Source organism: Gallinula chloropus, assembly GCF_964237585.1.
Source record: "Gallinula chloropus genome assembly, chromosome: 12".
Lineage (NCBI taxonomy): Eukaryota > Metazoa > Chordata > Aves > Gruiformes > Rallidae > Gallinula > Gallinula chloropus.
Genome location: NC_140097.1, coordinates 15230205 through 15256435, shown reverse-complemented (window position 1 = coordinate 15256435; position 26231 = coordinate 15230205). Strand labels below are relative to the sequence as shown.

The window sequence follows — 26231 nt, the reverse complement described above, 5'->3', positions numbered from 1 at the left end:
AAAGAAAAGTCTGAATGGAATTATATGTACTAAGAGAGCAATGCATCCTTCATATATTGGCTGGGCATTTATTAGAACCACTGCAGTTTTGAAGATGGATAACCCTTGGTCTATAGGGCAAAACCAGGACTTGACAGAGAAGGGTGCTCCCAAGAGGCGTTCCCATTCATCCTTCCTGAACTGTGTCCCTAGTAGCATATTTAGCGCCACAGTCACGAAAAGCATTATGTGAACAGGATCCCAAAGCTCTTCCCACAAATAATTAGGAAGGGTCTATCAGTTCCAGCCTCACACAGAGACTTTGGTATATCTCAGTGATAACCAACATAATCATCTTTTAGAGGACTGGGAAAAAAATAGGTCCCTGAATCAGAGTTTGAATACTGTCCTTCAGGCCTTCGATACTTCCATACAAACAGACTTATTTTTAGGAAGCAGAGAGGGAGGACAGATTTCCAGACAAAACAGAAACACAGTTTAGCACATTTTAATTCAAACTTCTGTTTTCTACTCTTTAACTACAATGTCTTATTTTCTCCTAGATGCTTCCATGCTGACTGCTTGATTAACTAATTCATTATTCATCAGGTAACAAAGATAGTGTAAGTGGGCTGAAAACAGGGCAATTGATTTTCTTTTAACAGCTGCTCACTAGTGTTGACCGATTTCAGTCCAACTGTGTTTTCCTCCTACTTCAGCTGGAATCACTAGCTGCTTTTGTTATCTTTTAAGACTAAGAATATGTCATTGGCTTATTCTATACACACGTTAATTCGGTAATCTGATAATATAAAATTGCTTTTAAGAAAGTTACACAATCAGAAATTAGACTAAAATCTCAGGAGTGGAAAACAGAAGAGTTGTATTGACCAGACACTTCTATTCACAAATGACGTTTCAGTATTCTGCCACCTACTTCATCCCTGCTGGCTGCTTTCTTTAAAAAACACACTAGGAAATATGAACAAATTTATGGTGGGATGATACTGGGTGTGTTTCTATTTACTAACAAGTAAGCTAGGAAGATATTTCAGAATATTATAATATATTTTATGAGAAATACCACAAACAGTATACTCGGGAACAGTGTTTTGAGCTATCATTATATGTAGATATGTGCAATTACCAATAATTACCAATATGCGCAGGAGCTATCATTAAATATCTGGAGATAATCCGACTTCGCTAAGGTCATTAATAGAATTTGGCCAGGACCTATTGCCTTTACCTTCTACCAGTAAAATTGTTGAGAAGCACTACACAAGATACAACTGAGAAACTCATGACAACACGAAATCTGCTGAAAGGCATAGCTGACACAGCCCTAAACATCATATTCAGTTCCACATGCATATTCTGCTTGCTTGTGGTATAAAAGCAGCAGCTATTACAATCATAGCTGCTACTGTCTGAAAAAGCACTTCCCTTACTATCCCTTCCATTACCCAGGAAATCCTGCTACAATTCAGCATCTCAGAAACAGAAAAATTAGGTGTTGGGGGGGGGTGGGGGGGAGTGGTTGCAGTATGTAAAAAGTAACAAAATGCAGGGTCAGCTGAAGGGGAAATCAGACCAATATCGGTATCAGCTTTGCCGTTGGATTCTATTTGACAACTGACAAAGAAAACACTTTGACTACTTTTGAATTTCCAACTTTATGCTTGCCAAACCAAACATTAGACTAACAACAACAGACCAGATGCTATTAAGTGCAGTTTTAGAAAGATTTGCTTTAACCAAAAATCTTCATTCATACATAAATAATATCTGTTACTGAATAAACAATATCTATTTATTATATGCTAAAAGAGATCTGAAAGCCTTCAAAGGCAGGAAACACAAACCTAGAATATTCTTGTAACCCAGATCACTAGTTGGTCAATATTGGGTCAAAATCCATCTGAATTATGACACACCATACACACTGCATCTCAGTGTATGGAATCTCTCTCCAAGGAATCCAAGTGTAATGAACAGTTCTAATTCAAAACATAGTTTCTGAAGAATACCTCTGCAGCAACAATCACTGCATTCTTACATTTTATGTCATTGCATGTGCAAAAAGAAAAAAGTATCTACTAGAATGATATAAAAGAATAAAATAACTTGTTAAAGGCCCAATGGAAAGAGTAACAAAACAATTGCAGGTGGATGGGAGATTGCTCTATAAAGGAAGCTTTTTTATGGAGATGTTAGAAAATTTGTCTTAGCTGAAGCACCTTCAGAAAAAAATTGAGAACAATTAATAAAGAAAGCATAATGACCTGATGAACTTTTCCTCAAAACGTTTAAAGAAAGTATGACATGAAGCTACTGAATTATTCACTGTGATGTGTTCTGTCTCATTTTAAACCATTAAATGCAGAGACCTCACCTCTGGCTCAATATTCTTGAAATGAGACAGCTGAATCCAGTACTGTGCAGTTATTTTGTTCCCTAGGCATCCTCTATTAGTTGGTGTTACAGCCAGGACTGGGGGCTGGATGCTGTAACCCAGGACAGCTGTTAGAATTTGATGTTCCTACATTTAGGAAAAATCTTGATAAAGCACAGAGTTGCTTCTAGCATGACCAAGTTAATTTTGGGGCACATCCAAACCGAAAGAAAAATCCTGACATTTAACATCCAACTAATTATGGTGCTCAAATTATTGGTAAAAAATAACCTTCTAATCCTTTTTGGAGGCATGAATGCTTTTCAAATTTACATTAAAACAATGCATGCAGACTGGAAATATATAGCTCAGAACAAACACATTGCTCTATTTTAAGTTAATAGATATAAAGTATTGTAAAATAAAAACAAAACTCAGTGCTTGATTCTGCCCTTTGGAAGATCTGTGCCTGTCCAAGCTGAAAAGGCTGCCAATCACTACTGCACAACTAGCACAGCAGAACACAAGCCAGATTTAGCCCTCCAAACAAAGAATTTCTAAGCATGTCTGATTATTTTTTTCTTTACAGTTACTCCCAGCAATGAAGGTCACTAAAAACAACATAGCACACATCTTACTGCTTATACAAAATCAGATAACAACTATAAGCTAAAATATGTGATATTTTTCTTAACTCATGCACAGCATGCTTGAATGGATAAAGCACCAGATTATAGAACCACTTAGGTTGGAAGAGACCTTCGAGATCATCAAGCCCAACCACAGCCTAATCCTGCCTAGTCCACCTCTAGTCCATCTCCTCAAGCACAACATCCACACGCCTTTTAAGTATCTCCAGGGACGGTGACTCCACCACTTCCCTGTGCAGCCTCCTCCAGTACTTGACTACCCCTTCAGTAAAGAAATTCTTCCTGATAGCTAACCTGAATCTCCCCAGTGCAGTTTGAAACCATTTCCTCTTGTCCTGTAGATTCACAAAGAGTAATAAGGTCTCCCCTCAGCCTCCTTTTCTCAAGGTTAAACAGCCCCAGTTCCCTCAGCCGCTTCTCATACGACTTGTGCTCGAGTCCCTTCATCAGCTTCATCGCCCTTTTCTGACACGTTCCAACATCAATGTCATTCATCCAATGAGGTCCCAAAACTGGACGCAGTACTCCAGGTGTGGCCTCACCAGAGCTGAGTGTAATGGAACAATCACTTCCCTACTCCTGCTGGCCACACTATTCCTGATACAAGCCAGGATTCTTTTGGCCTTCACGGCCAACTATCAAGTAATCACTGCATGTATAAGTGGAAAATATAGCAGCATCCAACAATTACTGAAATTGAGGGAAATCACCATTTTTAATGTATTTTACAGCATTATTTTCACCACTGAAATCTCAGTATTTACACAAATCTATCAGTATGGGGAGAAAAACTTTATTAGGAAAAGCTATAGAATAAAATGCAGCAGAATCCAACTATCTTTGTAGACTGAATATACATATAACACACAACTTAAAAATTAGGATAGCAATCCTCAACTTTTTATCAATCTAATCATTATTGACAGAATAAATTCCATCATGAAGCCATGGCATTTAGCAAAAAATAATCCACTCATTTATTTAGACAATTTTGGTGTAGTATGTACTTATCTATACGTTTTCAAAGGAGAGTGAGCTCTTCCATCTTCTGGGAAGCATAGCCTTTGGTATTTAGCCTTAGGAAAGAGTTAACTAGTTGCAACAAAGTACCTATTATACTATAAACCTCAACTTAAATAAACTTCTGATTTTAAAATTATAGCTGAATTATGAAGCTAGTTCTTTAGAAAGTTCTAGGTACAATATACACACTTTACACTTGCTTAAAAAAATACAATCCCTTCATACTCTATACCCTACTCAATGATAAGAATTTTAACATTTAATTAATTACAACCTGAAAGCTGAAAATTTGTCTGCTCCATTGGAGTCAGGTGTTTTCATGTGATCACAAGACCACAGCAGTTTATCACTCATTATTAGCTAAGTCATTATACTTGACACATTTACCATGTCTTAACTGCAAGTAAAATGCATTAATATAAAACATGAGCAGCCATCAAAAAGGCAATTCAGTGTGCAAGTGGAATTGTTCAAGAGCAGCACCCAATCATTTCTAATCAAGTCAATGCACAAAGATATACAAAGACTGATTGTTCTTTAGTTTGAGAATAACCAATAATTTTAAAATAAAAATTTCAGCCTCAGATTTATGTCCTAGACAGAATGAAAATAGTCTCTCATGTTTTAATACACTTCATTAAATTTCACCTACAAGCCAAAGCAATCAAATCCATTTCTAGTGAAGCAACTTCCACTGTTACTATTGTACAAGACTACTGCATTTTCACAGTCCTACACTTAAAAGAGACTCAGATCTTCAAGGAATTCATCTTTTTCCAAAGCGAACTTCATCTCAAAACAAAATAAGCCCTTTTAACTTCCCTTTCTAAGTCAAGATAAACACCTAGAGTTGCTATTTTTTTTTTAGGAGAGAAATTAAAAGTCTTTGCTAAAATACATGATCACAGCTTTGTAGGGTGTGTCCTGGTTACTCCTCCAAAGGACAGGAAAACCTACCATCTTATACCCTAAGATTTCACCTTGTCTTCACATACTGGAAAGGAGTTACGAACTGTACAATGCAAAAACCAGCTGATCTTTCATGGTCACCTTCCGTGCTGAGTGCTGACCCTGTGTTGGAACGTCTGCCACAGTGAATGCTGCTTGTCAATTGAGGTAACGCCTCCTTCAGACAAAAGTGAGCCTGCATATCTTCCCCTTGCCCTGGGAAAACCAGTATCTCTGACCTCAGTGACCTCCCTAACACTTTAGGGAAGAGCAGGTATCAGCACTATATAAATATGCAGACTGACCATGGAATGACAATGAAGAGACACCCAAATCCTGGTTCACTGATAACTGATCATCATCATTTAGTATACTTTTAGATTTAGTTCACAGAACATGAGCTTCTACTACTTGCCAGGACAACAAGTATACTGGTATTGTGGGGATATCAGCTCTCTTCCCACGAAGAAGGCAGAAAAACAGAAAAAGGAAACAAGCAGACAATAAAGTGGAAAAAGAGCCTGAGTACCTGGACCTCTAGCACCCTAATGTGTCCTTCACATTTGCCAGGGACTTATTTTGAGATTGCTGGCAATAAAAGGACAGGCTATATATTTCAAACACAAACTATTTGAAATGGCATACTGGAAACAAGAGTCTGATTTAAAAAACATTACATTTTTCTGGTATAAATGGCCATATTCACTTGCATTTTTAATAATTTGAAGACTTAAAGAAGATTTTTGTGGGTTTAAACATAAAAACACAGAAACTTTTCTACTGAACATGTAAACTCTTCTATAAACTAAGTTTTTCTTCACATGATTGATACCTTCTGGCCTTCCCCTTGGGAACACAGGAATTATTCTCTCTTCCCTGACTAATAAACAAAATTACAAGTAAAAACATTCATCTTACAAAAATAAATTCTGCACTGCAGAGATCTTAAATCCAAATCTTGAACTAGCTACATGTAAAATTTGTTCCTTATTAGAGACAAAACCCTTCAGTATGTGCACTGGGTATGCACAGCAAGGTTTTGGCAGCAGGGCGGATACAGGGGTGGCTTCTCTGAGAAGCTGCTAGAAGCTTCCCAGGTGTCTGATGGGGTCAACGCCAGCCAGCTCCAAGATGGACCTGCCAGTGGCCAATCCCAACAGCAACAGTGGTGCTGCCTCTGGAATAACATAGTTAAGGACCGGAAAAGACACCAACAGCAATCTGAGCCACAGAGGAGTGAGAAGATGTGAGGACCAACTCTGCAGACATCAAGGTCATTGCAGAAGGAGGAGCAGGAGATGTGCCAGGCACTGGAGCAAAGATTCCCCTTCAGCCCCTGGAGAAGGCCTTGGTGAGGTAGGCTGCACCCCTGCAGCCCATGGAGATTGATGGTGGAGAAGAAATGCAACCTGCAGACCCCACACCAGAGCAGGGGGCGTACCCAAAGGAGGCTGTGACCCTGTGGGAAGCTCATGCTAGAGCAGACACCTGGTAGGAGCCATGGAGAGAGGAGTCCATGCTGCAGCAGGTTTGCTGGCATGATTTATGACCCTGTTGGTCACCCACTAAAGCAGTCTGGTCCTGAAGGTCTGCAACCTGTGGAAAGGACCAATGCTGGGGCAGTTAGTGAAGACCTGCAGCCCGTAGGAAAGACTCAGAAGCATTTTATGGTTTTAGTAGTATTTCAGAGTCACACACATTAAAAAAAAGTAACATTACTGTTTATGCCCCCTCCCCAGCAGTGTTGAAGGCCAGGCTTGACAAGACTTTAGGCAACCTGGTCTACTGGAAGGTGTCCCTGCCCATGGCAGGCGGGTCAGAACTAGATCTTTACAACCCAAACCATTCTAGGCTTGCGTTTTTTACACCAAGTGTCGGAATGGGCGATTTTGTACTTCTGACTACTGAATCTTGCAACTTATGGCTGACATAGGGGACAAATAAGCCTTTTTCAACATCACCACATTGATTTAAAGATGCACTCTAGAGGCAGACTAGGCATTTTCAAAGGATACTTTTACCAAGTAATCTAGCCACAAAATAAAGCATCTACTTTTCTTAGCTGTAGAACCACACTCTTTAGAATTGCACTTATATTGAAATCTGCTGTATGAAGGATAATGAGGTATCTTTGGCAATTTATCATTTCTCTAAGTATTAGAAAACAATTATTCTACAGGAGCCCTGAAGCACAGAACTTCAATCCATCTGTTCAAATACTTCCAGTATCCTCAGCCCAGAAACTTAGTCGTTATCTTAACCTTCAGGCAAATCAATCCGATGACTGAGTTATCTAACACATTTGCATTGTGTTACCTCTACACTTGTTTAAAAGGCAAGAAAAAACCAGACCATTCTAATGTGCTTACAACCTGTGTTACTTAACCCTCCGAAGGAAACCCTCCATCCACCGAACAGCCACTCATGTCAAGGCCTCAAAATCATCTGTAAACCTTCACCCTATATTCACTGGAACAGAACAAAGCATATTCAAGACAATCTAGCATAGCCTTATCTTTCCTCTAAGAATGGATCAAGCTCATTCAGATTATTTTTTAAAAAATGTGATGTGTCATACCACACAAATACACAGTCTTTGTGCACTCGCTCTTTCAAGTTCCTTTTCTTTCCATTAGCCCTTCCAGTCGTTGGTTTTCTTCTGATACTTTCTGAAGCAGTCTCATTCACAAACATGGACAGAGAAGACTAGATAAACCCCTGCTTTCATGCATGTATTCAAAGCAATTATTTGGGCCTAAGAAACATGTAATTAATAAAAACACCCTTGCCATCCATGTGTCACATGACCAGGCTAAAGACACCTTTGGTGATACCATTCCCACCAGCTGGAAGGTTCACATGAGTGTATTTGTGAACGCTGCTCAAAATAGCATGCTTTCTTTTGCTGTCTGTAATTTCTGTTGAACAGGGTGTTGTTGGCTTTGGTTTCATTCCCAATTCACCTGTTCATAGAAGTCACCAAAGTCCCCACCAAAAAAAAACATAGAGGGGTGCTTGTACTAGTAATAGAACGACGCTTAACATGAGCATTTTCAGCTACACATGAAACACCGTATGGAAGCTTACTGCATCTTCCGAGACATCTAACATTAACTCCCCCAAATTTCCTTTCCTACTGCTGTTTACCTAAATGTCAGTGCTTTTGCTGTATCACTATGGGAACAGAGGCTGTTCCTTCTGTTCCTATATTGCCACTACCAATCACTTCTTCTTCGCCAAAATCTGCTGCCAAAACATTCTACGTTCTCAAACTTAAAATATAGCCTCTAACAACAAAATTCACCAGAAAGTGTTCACCAGAAAGTCAGCCAAACCATTTCCAAATAAAGAAAAAATAAGAAACCGTTTTAGGAGAACTCCTTAGATCTCACTGTAGTGTTCATATGAACCCTATCACCATACCTGAATGTTTCCCAGCTTCAAACTTACTTTTCTTTTTTATATGCTTTTAGAGCAGAAAGCTGTTTTACAGGTGAGAAACTAAACTCCTAAAAAGTACATAGCTTTTTCAAGAACAGACAAGAATTGAGGTAAAATAAGAAAACTCAGTGCTCATTTCTGAAGTTCCTCATTAGCATCTTATCTTGCACTTTCCACTATGGGAAAAAAAACCCCACATTTTCTTTCCTTAACCCACATAATTCAGTGCTATTCATAAAGGGGAAAGGCAATTCTATAAACATGAAAATTAAAGCCTCATCCCTCTAGCCTGGCATTGTTTGGTGAGTTTTGGTATGACATGTGGGCTCCTGCTGCCATCTTCCTTTGGGGGAAAGAAGGAACACAAAGTTTCTCTCTTCCTGTTCGCAAAAAAACATGTTAAAACTAACTCTGAAATCTTTGTTTCTGTTTTATTAGTTTGAAAGCTGAGCTCTGTAATTTATGAGAGCATCTAAGACATCGATGTATAAAACTTGACTGCAAATGCTCCCCACACACACACCCTTTTGCAATAGGAAGCTCCAGAAGAACCACTTCATCTCTATCACAACTCGTGTCCCATATATTTTTTCAACCACACTGATGAACACTCTCAGCCTTACAGAGCTTAGAGAAAAGGTCGGTGTGAGAAGCAGCTGATAGCCTTTTACTACAGGAGACAGAGTTGACGAAGTCCTTTCTAAAAGTCATAAATCTAACCTATGCTGACAGACTGGGTCTGTACATGCTCAGTCTACCTATGCTCAATCTGCATTAACCATGGGTGTTAAGCTTACAAAGCCTCCAGCAAGTTTCAGAGTTCAGGATAAGGTCTTCTTATTGTATTAAGAATACAGATGGCAAGCACGTCTGGTCTTAAGATGGGCTTACGCCAACACAGCCATGACAATGCAAAGATAAAACTGAACAATTAGCCAGTAAAATAACATGGACACTGCTGAAACCATGCTTTAGGTAATGCAATTGTTTCATTACAATTTAGACAAAACGTAAAAAAGAAAATCAATAACATTCAAATTGATCCAAGAACCTACAGAAACTCTGCGTTCTGTAGCATGCCTCAAGAATTACGGCATCTGAAGCACTTGAACAGGAGGCAGAGCCAGCTGCATTGCACTACTAATACAGGTTTGTCACAGAGATGTTGTAGCTGGAAGCGTTCATCTCTTCTCTAGCAGTCAATCAGAGCAGAGACAGTAGCAACCATTCAATACAGTGAGACTTACAGGTACAGTTAGATTAAACATTATGCCTTAATACTAAATAATTTTTCATTTAGTTTTTCTAAACTCAGTGGTGTCAAGAGACCTTATTTTAATACATGTACAAGATCTACAGTTTGGTATGCTGTTTTCTTTCAGCTTTTTCTTTTGCTATAACAAGAAATTAACAATAAAACCTACCTGAACTCAGAACTATTGAGTCTTCCTGGGTTGAACATAAAGCTTACACTACACATCATTAGCATGTGTCTTAAAGGATTCTTGATGCATGCTTGAAAAAAGATAAGTAATAGCATCATAATAAATCCATCAGAGTGAAAACTGCACTAACAAAATGTCTGATAAACATGATATAGCTTTGGGGTATTTGCTACTCACTACCTTGGAAGGACTGCATTTTTCTGATTAGCTGAGTGGCATAAGATGCGATCTTGCTGGAGGCTGCTGCACTGCTGCAGCCACCGTCAGCCAACCCAGAGAAGTATAATTATGAAATAACTGAACCTTATTTAATGAACATTTCTTATGGTTATGTTCTTACACTGCAAAGAGCTTTTCAGTCTTTATGCCATAAAAATGCAAGTAGCTTTTGTATGCTCCCTTGTGCCACTGAATCTTCAGCAAAACTTTACTGAAATACTACCTGGTAGTTTAATATGACATATGTAAGCTGTCAAGTGTGATAAAATTCCTCACATCACCTGTTTTCTATTATATGAGATGACAACAACTAAAACAATTGACCAAATCTCAAATATTAGTTTCTTAGAAAATACGCAATAAAAATGAATTTGAAGATAAAACTCTGATCTACTACAAGCTCTTATCTACCGTCGTCCCTTCTGCTATAGGCCAACACTGACCACAGCTTGTATCATGTGTTTTACCACAGTAACAAATTGCAAGATTTGAATCCTTGATAATGACAGTATCAAAAGGTATAATTCTACAAGTTTTAATACTCATAAGCAGCTCTCTATCCACATGAATAGTGAACACTGTGATAACCATCACACAATAGCAACAGAGAGGTTAGACACAGCACAAGCATTTAGCCAGGCAACAAAACAACAATGTATTAAACAGTGCCATTTAATATCAAAGAAGAGGAAAAAAATGTTGGTCCATAACTCTATTAAAAAATAAAAATCCATGCAGATCGATCTGCTCATCATTTCAGGAGTTTTATGTTATTATCAATCACCAGTGTTATTGCAGAATAATACTCCCTACTAACACTGAACAGAGAAATGATGCTTCCAGATCAGCTGTGTTGAATTAATGGAAAATGTTCTTTTCATAGCTAAGTTTTGAGCATACATCTCAAAACTTTAAAGTTGGGTTTCAAATGTTGTGCCTCGCTTTCTAAGAATCACAGTCCATTTAATCAAAGCATTCTTCAAGAAGAATGGAACTCTAAAAGCACTGTTCTTCATAAAAATTACTATGAAAAAAAATGAACAGTTGGATGCTAATTGGGGCTACCAAGTGAATTTTACCCAGGCAGGAACTAAGGGCATGCTCTCAATCTCCTCTGAAAGGGTGTGGGGATGATGTTTTATTTGCAATCATTACATGAAAATTTAATTGCAGAAGATTACACAATAACAAAAAAAAAAAACATTGGAAAGGAATTCCATCCTAATTAACATCCTCATACTATTACTAGATATTCACTTAATCTTTCTTCCCAGCCCTGTCCTTCCAAATGACCCAGCAAAAGAACAGTTTTTGTGCATGAAACAGGATAAACCAATTTGAATTCTTGTAAAATGAACAGCAAACCAAATCACACATTCAATTAACCATCACACTTTGCAATTAAAGCTCAGCAGGTTAGAAAATACATTTTAGTTGATCTTAACAGTTACATGAGTCTTTTGGAGTACCAAGGGACTGACTTTAGGCACTCAACTTCTCAGTTTCTGTTCAGATTTAGCAAGCCAGCCTGGACCAGCATTTTCAAAAGCCACGGCTCCCAACTCTGTGGTATTTTTAAGATACAGTACTCAAAGGCACAGAGACTATATAAAATAGGAAAAAAAGCCCCAACCACCAAACAACCTGCAGTTCTCAACACATAATAATCTGCTTGTACATATTTTTAAAGGAAATGAAACACCCATATTCTGCAAAACCTATAAAACTGGTTTTATAAAGCAAATCCAGTAATATTTATGTCAATCTACTTTTGGTCTGGCACTGATACTTAGCAACCTATAAAGACTCAGTTTTACGTACTCCTCCTTTGAGTAAAAGCTTTAGAAATTATTTTTAAGATTTCCTTTAGCATAGCCCCTATTGTCAAATGATAAAATGAAAAATTATTATTTTGTTAACTTTACATGTTCAGTATTGGAGGAAATTGGTAATTCATATGGTTTGCACAGTTAGAAAACTGGTTTTATAACCTAGGTTTGTTCGTGCTTTTTTCAGAGCATTTAAAAATCAATTTTGACTCTATTTCAATATTCTGCAAGAAAAGCACAAGCTTATTACAACAATTTTAATGTCAAATCTACTTTCCCACTGACCCTTCAAATGCTAGAGTAACTAAGAAGATAATTCTGTGTCTTTGGAAGTACATAGATTTACTTTTAGTGTGATCACTCTCTATAGAGTTTTGCAGGTATACCTTTATCAAAGGGGGAGTAAAGAAAAAGAGGGGCTGGGGTACAGGGGAATCGGTGCTCTTCACAGAAAAATTAAACAAGAAGAAAAATAAAAAAGAAAGAAAGAAAAAAAGCCTTCTGCTACTGCAGCTCTATTCTGTTTGGGAGACTGACTTTAGGCTACAATAGAAAAAGAACTCTTTCTGGTATATGCTGTATCTCCCTAGGCAGTTTGCCAGTAAAGCACTACCAGCAAATCTTTTTAAGGAGAGACAAGCCCTTAGTAGGAATTCCCCACAGGAACAAGCTTGCAACTTTAAACACAGGAAAAAACATTTCCTTTCAAATGGGAATTAAGTACATCTTTTTGTAAGGCCTTCTGGTTTGGATAACTGAGAAGCTATCTCCAGCATTTAAAAAAATAAGACATTATTCTGCAGGGCCATTAACTGAAACCTGTAAAACTAAGTTGCAGACCTTCTCTCACACCTGCACTCCAAACAAGCCATTTTCATCTGTGCCTAAATAGCTAGCGAAGCTGTACTGGAGCACACAAAATCAAGGAGAACAAGTTCCTGACTGTGTTATTCAGAGAGTCCTACAATCTCAAGAGACTCTTCTACCAGTTGCAAACTGCCAGTCATCTTGGTCACATCTATCTTTCAGCAGTGTCCCTTATAAAATCTGCTTCATTCACTGCTAGAGAGAGACTTGACACATGCAATTATGTTTACCAAAAAAGATTCAAGAGCTATTTCATGCTATAGGTAAAGTGCAAAGCAAACAGAACACACCTAGGAACTGGCTGCATGACAGAACAGGTGTAAAACACTACAGCTCAATTTTCATCCATTTTAGAGATGTGCATTACAACACAAAGGAAAAAAATTCTAGATAGATACATGATCTGCACTGATATGAGTCAAAGTAATCCATAATAATTAACTAATACATACTACTGGAAGTTCTGAGCTGCCAGTAACATTTCAAAAATGAAATACAAACAGAACGTAGGGATGAGCACAGCATTAGAGTATTATTTTATAATTCCCCTGCAGAAATGTCATCTATTACGGAATTCTCAGAGTTGCACAGAGGATACTTACTGATAAACACTGGCTTACCTTATAACCATCAATCAACTTTGCTATTAATTTACAGAAAGGTAAGTCAGGCTGCGCCTGTAGTTAAAGAGTTACTTCAAGTATTTTTGAATAAGAAAATAGCTGCCAGGGTTATCCAAGTGCATTAAAAATAGCAAGAAAATATTATCACAACTATCTCTCAGAGCATTTACATAAGGACAGCTCCTAACATTTGCTATTTTCAAAATTAATCTTTCTCTCAGGCCCTCCTGACAACTCATACACAGAGCTATAAATGTATCTGAGTGACTTGAATTAACATGCACCACGGTATATCTGTTACAATTAGATGCAATATTTTAAAAAATTTAGTATTTTCCTTTACAAATAATTCATCTAGTACCTTTAATCCCATACAAAGCATTGCAATGTCTCCATCATGTTTTCCCACATGCAAAATGCGGTATTTTCAGTAAAGTACACATTATCTTACATCTTTCCTGAAAAGCTTATTTGGGTGACTTCTATGCCAGCTAGCAGACATCAGCAGAGAACATTAGCTAAGAATCCAAAAGTAAAAAAAAAAAAAAAAATCAGAAACAGTTACATGGAGTTATTTAGATTGCAAAATATTCTGAGACACACACACAGCCTCAAAGACCCCTAAACTGAAAACATTAACACCGCAGAGCAGTAGATATACATAGAAGTCTTTCTAAAATACATCACAGAAAATTGAGCAATTAAAAATCTTCAATAAATAATTCTAAATGTGGTTGAAATTAGTAACAGTCTACAACAGAATTTTCAGATAAGAAACATATAGAGGATAACCAAGTGCAAGGTAAAAGCCAAAAACCTTTTCAATGGATGGATTAATTAATCATGTGGCCTTAGAACTGAATGAGTCATGGGGTTGCTAATGAGATAAGGATAGGAAGGATAGGAAGCCTGACACCTCAAAGTCAAGAGTTCAACCGGTTCTTCTCAGAGTACTCTCCTGCTGTGCCCTACATTGAAGGCACAACAACAGTTTTCCTATTGCTGGAGGTACTGAAAGATCCACCCAAACCTATTTACAGAGGAAATCTTTGCCTGAAAGACAAGACACAGACACACCTGCCTGGCAGAAGGTGTCCCGGACTATCACCTGACCTGTTCTGAAAGCACAGGCTGGAGAGACCTTTTCATTCAGAAACTCAATCTGAGAGGGTTCCCCACTGACAATGGCAGTCAGAAACAAGGCTCAAGAACCTTGCTATGAGGGCACACAGTCTTTAATTATCATTAGGTTCCAGCCCTTTATGTTTCAGGATAAAGCCCTTCACTCATGTGACTTCATACTTGCCCATTTGCTGTAATTTACACAAGACAGTCTCCCAAAATGTACACAGGCTTTCAAACTCTCCTCAAGTAGACCAGTGCCACCAGTGAAAACCTTCAAGGTCTAGTCACAAGAGATGCTGTATACCCAAAGCAGACTCAACTTATGCTTCAGGGGGCTAATTTTCACAGAGTCAGTATAGATAACCAGAAATGTCTTAATCACAACCAAAATCCAGACTTGCACTGGGTCAGTCTGCCAACACACTGTAGAGAAGTCCAGAGGTCTGACCAGTACTGTGAAGTCAGTAGGATGCAAAGCACAGAAGAACAGAACATGGTGGAGCAATATGATACAAGAAAAAAAGAAATGAGGTGGGAGAGCAAGATAGAGAGAAACATGCTGCAGAACAGGACAAACAGAAGAATAAACACAGGAGGAAGCCAGAGGGCAGAGACAAAACAAGAAGGAAAGAAATGAGTGGGAAGTTAAAAGACAAAAGACACAAGGGGAAATAACATACCACAGATGGGAGAAAAAAAAATGGAAGAGACAGAAACTGAAGAAAGATATATAAAGGAAACCCATCCTGCCAGAAACTGTTTCTTATCAAGCTCAGACAAGAAACACTGCCAAATGAAGAGCTGAATCAAGCACAGAAAGTTCAGAACACCTGAAACTTCTGAAGGCAGATGAAAGAAAATTTATTAAAATATGAATGAAGTAGCAAGCTTATGAGGATTTCATGCCAGAATACACTAGCCCTGTTCTGCTCTAAGAAAAAAACCACTCCTTTGGTTCAGTAAGTTTCACGCATCTACTTGCGTAGATGTGAAAGACGTGAAAGATTGTTAACTGATTAGGGACTAATTAAGTAGAATTCAGGATCAAGTTCAGTAACTGTTTTTGAAGTCCTTTTGTCTGTATTGCACTCTACATAGTACAGAAATGAGAGAAATTCTCATTCAAAGCTTAAAAGAGAAGATCCCTGCTTCCTGCCTCTCCCAGCACAGAGACATACATCAAGGTGTTTTCAACGAAGGATTAGGTCAGCTTTCCCACAGAACACAGGACTAACTGGCAAGTGGTGAAGCACAGACCTGTCTGAATTTAACTCTGCACTTCCACTTTTTTTGAAAGGCATCATTTTGTACCAGCCAGTACTAGCAACATCATACTTGAGAGAATAAGGATGACCATGAACCCACTGTGCAACACAGCCACAGCACCCTCCGCGCTCAGAGAACAGCAAAAAGGCAAAACAGGAATCTGCTTGTCTACTCAGATGAAGACAGACCAAAAAACCCCAAATAATAACACAACTCCTATCCTACAACATCACTGATTACCATATGCTTAATTTAGCCCCTGCTATCAGTTATCCTAAGCATCTCATAGCATGCTGCTGGCTGTATCACAAACACTTCAACAATCACAACTCACACCTCAGCAAAGAGATCAACACAGAGACACACAATTGTCCCATGCTTACATTTAGCTTGTACTGTCATTTTTCTGCAACAGTTAATGTTGCAAAAACAAGGGTATGGAACATTCTCACAGATAGCTAAAAATATTTAAGATTAAAAATTGACTTAGCTTCAAGAATAACAGATACCAAAGATAAATCATCTTTTAAAAAATACATAAATATTCATATATTTGATTTACTGTTTCTTTTAACATACATCTACCTGATTAAAATGTTGTATTTCTCGTTAATTTGTGCTAAGATTACTTTTGTTGTTACTACTTCAACATATAACTGCCTGTGTTCATTAGACACCGCATGTTGAAACATTTATGAAAAAGAAGGGTTCACTCACAGCCCAATCAGTGGTAAGGTGCTTGACATATGGTCAGCGTGTTACTGCCTCAGTCAGAGATAAAGACAGAGTCAGAAACTGCATCTCAAGTTTCTCTCACGTGCCTTGGAAATGCCATCATACAGAAGCTGTCTTCCAACGTCTCATCACAAATGAGAACAAGTACTTGTTCTGCACATACACCCTTGAATTGAGGTCTCCATTTGGAAGTCGTAAAGAATGAACACAACTACTCATATATGCAAACAGCATTCTCATTAGCCCAAACAAAACAGGAAAAAAAGTTTCCATTTCTAATTCTCATGTACCCAGGTTCCACTCTGTCACCTCGTGTACCACTGCTTCCTTTCCACAGCAGTTCACAAATGATGTACATTTTGTATTTGCAGAAAAGACCCACATGCTTTTATTTTTTTTCTGTTTGCAAATTTAACAAAATGTGAGCCAGTTCAGGTAGCTGCTGGGAAGTAATTTATCTATTCAACTCAATGACACAACACTGATTTACTCCCTGAGGACCAAGCCCTAGATATAATATCCATATGCAAACTAGAATTCGTAAAGCTGAAGTTCTGAGGTTTACATCAGGAGGAAGTGAAGGGCACCATAGGTAGTCCATGACCATGTTCCTGTTCCTCACTTTGGTCTCTCCTCCAAGGCACTGACACAAGTGCTGCAGTCTATACAGAGTCAATGGATGCCTGTGCCCAGAGAAAGGAAAGGAGGGAGAAGAGACTATGGGTTTGATCGGACCAAATGCCCAGGCTGGAGACAGGAAATTCACATTTCCCTCAACTTATGGATTTGAATCAAAGCCAGAGCAGGGTATAGTGTCCCAGCAAGATCAAGCTGGCAGTAAAGGGCTCACAGAAGAGAAAGATGTCTCTATCTAGGAGGCTAAAATCCTATCACCTCTATTCCTAAGATTTAATACTGATTAAGATTTGGGCTGGGTTTTAGATCAGTATCACAAAAGATCCAAATAGTATTCAACAGAATAACCTCTGCTTCCAGTGTAAGACAACTGACAGGCCCCTGTCTGATATATTTAACTATACACAAACCTCAACTATCAGGAAAACCTGCTCAGTCAGGTTCCCAAGCAAGCCTGAAGATTTCTAACTCAGCTCTTCTATGATACTCCCTCACAATACACTTGACTCCACACTTCAAAGGAAGCAGGTCTATGCTAGGAAAAAGGTCAGGGAAATACCAGAGGAAGATGTGAATTCAGATCATTGGTTAGTGCATCTCATTACATAGAAGCTTAGTTGTAAGAAAAGCCAATGCCACTTACTCCAGAAAACTAGTTATTTGGCTTACAGATGGCTTATGCAGGATGTGCCTGTGCGTTCCCTTACTGGACTTGAATCTGTCCCAGCACCTGAAAGTACACTGTCAGGATAAATTCTGTCCTTTGAGCAACTTAGTGGAATTACTCAGCATCAGCATAAACAGCACGGCCAAGTAAACTTCATATACATATCATCAGGAGTGTTAGAGACCCTTCCTACTTAACACAATAAGGGGCTCCTGCTAAATGAAAATGTGATTTAGTTTTTGCTTTGACTAACCTGGCCATGCTACACAGGAAAAAAAAAGCAAAACCAGAAGGGACGAAAACATCCATTTCTTTCTAAATACTAGCACATACTAGAATTAGGTCAGAAATACCAGACATTAGCCTAACAAAGCTAATGTTAAAAACATTTATTTCAAAATGATTAGCCTCTGACACAAGTAACTCCTTTACCCTTTTCATGTAATGCTTTATGAAATTAGTTGTTAGCAGATCTCTTGGTGAATTGACAGCTATGGAGATTTGTGCCCTGAATTTCTCGGGGAGGGGGGGGATGAAGAAAGGAGAGATAAAGACTGGTGGTTGGCTAAATACACAGCTGCATAAATCGTTCTTTATGTTGACCTGAATTATTCTGCCTTTCGCCAGCATTTTTTATTGTCCATATTTGCTTAATCTTAATAAACAAAGAACATATAAAATGGGTCACATGCACAGGATAATTACTTTTAGAAAAACAAACAAGCTTACGCACCAAAAATTATACAAAGGTTCATAAATAGAAGACCTCACATCAACCTACGTTTTCCACGTAAAATAACCCGGAGTCACCTGCTTACTGATATCCAATTCTTTGTTCACAAACAACCCTCCAAAAAGAAGTCACATGCAGATTTTGAGTGCTGAATTCCACTAAGTTTAAGATAGTGTTTAGTATAAACAATGAAATTATTGCAATGTAATCCAATACTCCCCTTCAGTGTGATGGCCTTTATAAGTTTTAATAAAATAGAGAACTAAACCAAAAGTGGTTTTCATAATTTATTTTCTAATTCAACACTAGAATACTATTTTCAAAGAAATACATTGCTGCACTCCACTTACTGCAGTGCCACCCCTTTTTGAATGACACCAGCAGTGACTGCTTTTAAAATTCACATTGCTGCTTCTATCACTAACATACATGAGTGTAAATTTTCCGACCATCCTCTCATTAAAAACTAAAATATATAGCTAAATAACACCACTACAAAATGAAAACAGACAAGTATACTAGCATAGGCAGTAAAACTTCAGAAGGACTGGAACAAGTGTCAGAAACACAACAGCAACTATAAATATATTTAATCAATGTAAGGGATAGAAATTAAAATTAAGCTTTTTATATCATGTAAATGTACATTAATAGTATGCTGCATTTCTATGTATATTTCCCTCCAAAGAATTTCACTGCTGAAAAAATCTTACATAGATGACAGAGCACATATCAAAACTGGAAAGAAACCAAAAAAAACAAAGCAATTTCATATACATTTTAAAATGTCGGTATTACCTTTTAAGGTGAACTTATCTATATACTTAATAAAATCTCAAATGCCAGCAGCTAATCATGACCATCAACTATAGCAAACAAATATGAAGTGAAGAGTACTTACCAAATTATGATTAGTTGAATTAGAATCATCTTCTGGGAATGGGATGTAAACAGCTAAGGCCACACAATTGGCAAAAATAGACAGTAATATAAATATGTCAAATGGTCTGGAAACTTTTGTTAAGGAATTCATGAATTATGAGTATCTACAAACTTAAGTCTAGTTCTTTCAGCATCACCACTTGTAAAACATTCTTACTTTTAAGGCAATGTTTTGACTGATAACTGTGACAAACACTTCATCACCTTTAGTTATTTCACTATACAATATTATTTTCCATCTCAGCAATCTTTCACCATCCCCTTCTTTTTGGAAGAGGGAAAACTATTACTCTTGATGCCATAGAGCACTTTATATTCCAGAATATAACAATACAACATTAAATCAACATGTGGATCATCATGATGGGTCAGGTACACTTTTGGAGCTGTTTTGTCCTCATATGCTCACATAAATCTCATTAATGTTAACAGAAATGCATTTGTATGGAGGAGGAAAATCATTTTGGCTCATTTGGAATCTAGTTCATTGTCAGGTGTGAGAAAGATTCCCAGAAAATCACAACTGAGCTGGAAAGCTGTACAATGGACTCCAGAAAATTCAGAGCCCCTCTCATGCCTTTGACATGCTTTGGCCAGTTTAGGTGAGCACACTGGGAAACAGAGTATCATTACTGACTTATCAGCCATGCATACTGAAAGGCTATGAGCTTTCACACTGACAACAGCGTGAATCACAGCTACATTTTTTATACTGTCTCTTGATGACCACAGTGGAAGCCTGGAGGTACACCTTTTGTCTTCCATAAAGGGAAATATTTCTTAAAATTCACACCTATGAAATTCATTCACTTTATCATTAATTCGACTTTGCCCCAAAGTATTTCATTATTCTCCTGTAAGTAAAAACATAGAGGTACCCAGGTTAAGCTATTCATTGAAGTTTGGAAAGGGAGTATTTGGGGCTTTAGCTAAGACTTTTGACATCCTTTCCTCCACTCAATGCATAACTTCCCTATACATGGCTGTAGGAGTTCCAAAAAAGACAGAGAAAAGTAATGAACATACTCGAAAGTTTAGTTTTTTTCTGAAAAAGACCTCCTACAAAACCCATGTGTCCTTTAAAGTCTTTTAAATTTTGTTTTTTGTCCTACAAAGAGTTTGTCACCTCAAGGGCTGAGTTTATATTCAGAAAGCCTAGCAACACCAACAGCTACTATGTTGAGTGCAAAATAAAGTTACAGTTTCCTGACTGAAATGAAGGAAGGCTATCAGCACAAGATTGACAACCTTGGTGCTACTGGGACAAACTGCCCTGAATTATTCCACTCTGGATCCATAGTAATTCCATTTAACTGACCTTAGACAAGGAGAGGCCAATTTGCTGAAATGAGTTGGATTTCTACCAGTTTAAATGAAAGCAGAATCTTTAATTCACAACTGAATTATGTTCAGAGAGTTGAAGAAAAAAAAAATAATCAGCCCTATAAATGAATAACAGTTCCTACTGCCAGGTTGGCTGTTCTGTTTGAAGTAACAAAATGAGTTTTACTTCAGTAATCTACTCTCTTGAACAGCTGTTTCCCATTACAGAGATGTTGCCATGGCTAATAGGCAAACATTTTTCTCCTTGTACTTCCACAAAACTATTTTCTATTTCAAATCTTTTCTTGAGAATTAAATAACACGCCAGATCAACGTGCTATCAGTTCTGCCAAAGACATCCACAAGCTTCCATATTATTTATATCCACTGAAATGGATAAAGCCATCCTTCTCCGCATACACTGGCCTACATTCATGATTGACTTGTAACTGATCTATCTACAGATGTACATGCTTCCAATAATGTTTGGTGGTTAACACATTAATCTTCTGAACTTTTACAACATATATTTCAGACACTTGCATGTACTTAGAGTCCCTGACTTAACTAAAAGCCTTCCCTACTTCTAATACTTGGAAAAATAATCTGTTTTAAAAGGTTTCTATATCTTACGTATTTGCCCTAACTGCAATACACCAAATTACAATATGGAACATACAGGTTTGACATCTTAAGTCATCTCCCAATTGACGCTGATAGACGCACTCCTATCCATTTAACCTTATTTGGAAAGGCAACAAATGCCATATAGGGATTTGCAGGAATACAGTGTCAGATTCCATCTTTTAAATGTTCCAAAAGCTTTCCTCCAAGAAAAAAAAAAAAAAAACAGCTATGCATTCTTCTCTGACTTTGAACTACTTACTTGAGTAAATATTCTATATAATTTTGACACAAATTAAGAGGATACATTTAACAGCAAATTTAAGCAAAATTAACTACCATCAACATTAATGAGTTACATGCACACATGAACTAATGTGTTAGCTGTGATGCTATAAAACAACAGCCTTGACACGTTCAGAAAACAGAAGGAACAGATTTGTAAAAACAAAACAGCATCAAAGGATACTTCCATTCTACTAGACTAATGCAGGCTCTTCGTATTGGGTTGTTGAGGGATAAACAGAAAAGGGCACGGGGTGGCCGACTATTAGACGTGTTACCCTGTTTTTTGCTCTTGGCATATTGCTGGCGTTTTCTTTGGGACAGAGATCCTACAGGCTGGGCTGTGGTGGTACTCATATTTTGGGCAGCCTTTGCTTGTCTAGCAGCATCAATTGCAGCTTGCCAAGATAAAACAGTTTGCTTAGATGGTGCTGAACTGTTTGACTGAATAGCTGGTCCGTCACCAGGGAGAGGAATTCTGGTGCTACTTGCATAGTTCACCTCTGTAGGACAAAAGGAAAAAGTATTTGGTTATATTTTTTTTATTCTAAACCATGTTACGATATTTCTGATAAAACAATTGCTTTACGTCCTCTTGGCAGCACGATGCTTCCATTACACACACGACAGAGCACATGCATATGCGTGCAATTGAACAATAGCAAAAAAGTGTTCAGGAATCAATTATAACTTCAAGTTTGACCCAAGATCAAGAGAAGTGCTACACAAACACTTCAAGTTTTGATTTCTCCACTTATTGCACTTTTTCCTAACTGGATGGCAGCTTACTTGTCAGCATGTTTATCCAATAGAACATGTCTCCTCCTCACAACCAACTGTGCTGTAGTACCTCAGCATTTGCTATTATCTCACTTCATTTTGGTGAAAAATAGTCGCTTAAAATTTTTACACACTGTTTAGTTAAGGATAACCAACATTTGGGGGGTGGGGGGAGTCCTATAAGCAAGTTAAACACTGTACTCTGCATTCCCAAAGAAAGATGCATGGATGCCTCCCACAAGCCATAATCCGGTATTGCCTGCTAATCTTTCACACTAGAAATTATACCCATGAAAATACTGTAGAGGGATGGGGTTTGGTTTTTCTTTTTCACAAGGATTTGCAAAATAAACAGCACCTTCTAAACAACATTAAAAGCCCTCTTTATCCAGATGACAGCAAAGGCGGCAAAACACCACCTCCTCACAAGGATCCTTCCTTGCGAGCTCTCTGACTAGAGCAACAGTCTACTCCTACATGCACCTGTAGGAAGGAGCAACTCCTCGGTGGAATTCAAAACTTGAAGATGCCTGGCTGAGAAAAAGATGAAAATGGAGGAACGGCACAAAATACGTGCTGGGAATTGGGGCTGGCGGCCGGGATGACTGTGAAACGGAGCTTCCCAGGCAGGAGAGGAAAATAGCTCCCCGGCGATCGCGGCTCGCCGAACGGAGGAGAGCCACGAAAAGCACAGCCCTGCCGCTCCTGAGAGGGGGGAGGCAGTGAGGCAGCCGCCTCAGCCGCGAGCACGCGTGGCCGAGGACGGGCCCTGCCTCAGCCGCTTCCCGCCACTCCGCTCGCGCCTCTGCCTGCGCGACGGGGCGAGGGGACGCGAGAGCACTAAGATGGCTCCCCGGGATGGCGGCAGGGGTGAGGGGGGGGTCACTTCGGGGCCCGCGTGCGTCGCCCACGGAGGCGGCCGAGCCGCCGCGGAGACCCGGCACCGGCGCGACGAGCGCTGGCCAGCGACGAGCGGGCGGCGCATCGGCAGCTGGGTGACACGGGGGGCAGTGCCGCCTCGGGGGCGGGCTGACACCGGGGGCAAAGGTGGGAATTTTCGCTCCAACGTTTCTCCGAAGCATCCCTGCTCTCCCCCGCCTTTTTTTTTTTTTTTTTTTAATAAGAAAGCAACGGCACAGCCATCTCCCCCGCCTTCCGCCTGCCCTTTGGGATGCCATGAAACGCGGCTCGGCGCAAATAAAACACCCACCCACCCACCCACCCATCCATCCACCGTCTTTTTAAATCAATACTTCAAAGGGAAGCAAAGCTGCGTTCCCCGGGGGAGCCCCTGCCCCCCGACAAGGGTAAAACCACAAACTTATTGCTAATTAAGGACCGAGGAACCATTTAAAAACAACAGCGGGGGATGTGGCAGCGCCAGAGCCGGCGGGCGGAGGGGATTAACGCCGAGTAGCCCCGCGTCTCGCCCCCGTGCGTCCTGACAGGGCAAGGACCGGGCACATTGCACCCACCGCCCTGCCTCAACCCCTCGCTGCCCTCCCGGCCCGGCGCGAAGAAGTCCGTGGGGAGCCGCATCTCCGGGCAGGTCTGTCCACAATTGTACAAATAAGACAGAAACGTAGAGCAAGCCGTGTATTCCCCCAGCGCGGCCAGCTGATGTTAATGGCCCCAGGACAAGAGCCAGACACGCATATACCCGCTGGCACGCTGGTCACACGCCGAGGGCAGCACCTTATCCCGCCTTCACCTCACCCCCTGCCCTTCCCGATCCCTCCTCGAATCCAGCTGCTCATCCTTTCCCCATCACAAACGTACCCCATCCTCAAGCCTTTCCCTAATCCCACCGAATCCCCGGCTCCCAAATCCCTCACAAATCCTCCCCCGCTCCCCCCTCCCTCCCCTCAACCCCAGGCACGCCGCTGCCCTTGGTGGGCGCTCCGGATCTTACCTTCTGGGTGCTGCTCCGGCTGCTGCTGGTGGTGCATTTTTCTCACTTTCTCCGGTGAGTGAGAGGAAAATGAAAAAAACCAAAAAAGGGCAGAGACGCCCCCCTCCCCACCCCGAGCCAGGTGTGCGCTGCCCCTGCGCTCCCCGCTACCCGACCCCCATGGTAGTGACTAGCGACGTGCGAGGGGCTGCTCCCGCTCCTCCTCCTGCTGCCGCTGCTGCTTCGCCGCTGCCAAATCCCTCCGAGTTTGGGCCAACATGACACTCACATCCGGGTGACACGGGATCTCTCCATCCCTAGCAACCCGGCTGCTGCTGCTGCTGCCGCCGCCGCCTGCTCCTCAATCCCCCTCCTGCTGCCTGCTCCTCAATCCCCCTCCTGCTGCTGCCTGCTCCTCCTCAGCCCCCCCCCGCTCCTGCCGCCGCCTGCTCCTCCGGCCCCCTCCTCCTCCTGCTGCTCGCCGCCGCCACAGGGTTAACTCTCTCGCTGCTGCCACCGCCACCTGCTGCTGCCGCGCTCCCGCGGCCGGGCCGGGCGGGGGCGCGGAGCCGCTCTCTAATCGCCTGGAGCTCCGGCAGCCACAAATAGAGCCGCCGCCGCAGCCGCCTTAACCCCTCTGCTGCCGCGCTAACCCACTCTCCGCCGCCGCGCAGCAGCTCCTGTCCGCCCAGCTCCCGCCCCACCCGATTCCAGCTGCGCTGTCCCCGGTAGCCGTCCTGCCACGCGGTCGCCACGTCCCGGCCGAGGCCGCCCAGCGCCCCGCATACCCCGCCCACCCTAAACAGTCCGGTCGCGCTGCCCCACACGGCAGGTACCGGTGTAACGCCCGGGACACCACCGAGACACGACCGGCTTCAGCGTCTGCCGCCCCATCCGCGCCGGCGACCCCTTCCCTCGGTACCGACGTCTCGGCGCTCACCGGCCCGGCCACCCTTGCCCGCGCCGCTCCCCCGCGGCACGCCCGGGGCTCCGCTCAGCCCCCCCCGGGCGGCAGCCCAGTGAGTTATTCCAGCATCGAGCTCCCCCGACGACCTGTTGAAACGCTGCCACTCTGCCTCCAAGCACACCCTAAGAATTTCAAAGTTTATCCAAATAATTTGTATAAATTCGGCTTTGGAAAAAAAACCTCAACTAGACAACAACAACGAAGAGCAAACGCGGGGCCTTACTTTTCACCGCAGAACCCTAAAATCTTTCTTTGAGGTTTTGGTTCGTTGGTCTTGCAACTAACGCGTTGCGTACAGGTCTGCACGGCTGGAGCGGCCGCGGGGTGAGCTGCGAGGGACAACGCTCCGATGGATGCCTTGAAACACTGCCTTGCAGTCATGGAAGCACCACAGCAAGTAATTAATGAATTAATGAAAGATCATAGACTAATGAAAAACAGAATCGATGCTTCGAAATTAAAGTTTGCTTTCTCTGCAATGAAAATTCTGCAAAATATTTTAAAGGAATTTAAGGATTTCTTTGAACAACCCAAACACGGTGGCTTTGATCCATTCTGGTAAAGGTGGCATTTTGTTAAAACATCTCAGAGAAACCACTTCCACTTTACTACTTCTTTGAGCCCCTAGCTGTGATTTTAACCATCCTTCATCCACAACTAGCTCTATCTAATTATCAATAAATAAAATTACAGACAGTAATTGAAAGGAGAGCAGTAAAACCTTAATACTGCTGATATTCTTCTCAGTACTCTCTAGTGAAGAGCATCCATCATCCAGAAACACTCTAAAGAGAAAAGAGCCCTAAGCTATTTCTTGACCTTGCTTTTGGCACTTCTT

At 40.7% G+C, this 26231-nt stretch overlaps 1 protein-coding gene across 2 annotated transcripts in view; it reads right to left on the bottom strand.

Annotated features, from left to right (window-relative positions):
* Positions 1-24484, bottom strand: part of CACNA1D (calcium voltage-gated channel subunit alpha1 D) — a gene marked incomplete at both ends in the record, with an annotated part of 175702 nt that extends 151218 nt beyond the window's left edge. For both annotated transcript variants that reach the window (XM_084269485.1, XM_084269484.1), the window contains 3 exons: positions 19483-19588; positions 21940-22258; positions 24448-24484. In XM_084269485.1, coding sequence (XP_084125611.1) covers positions 19483-19588; positions 21940-22258; positions 24448-24484 — 462 coding nt within the window. The remainder of the gene's footprint in view (positions 1-19482; positions 19589-21939; positions 22259-24447) is intronic.
* Positions 24485-26231: the final 1747 nt, after the last annotated feature.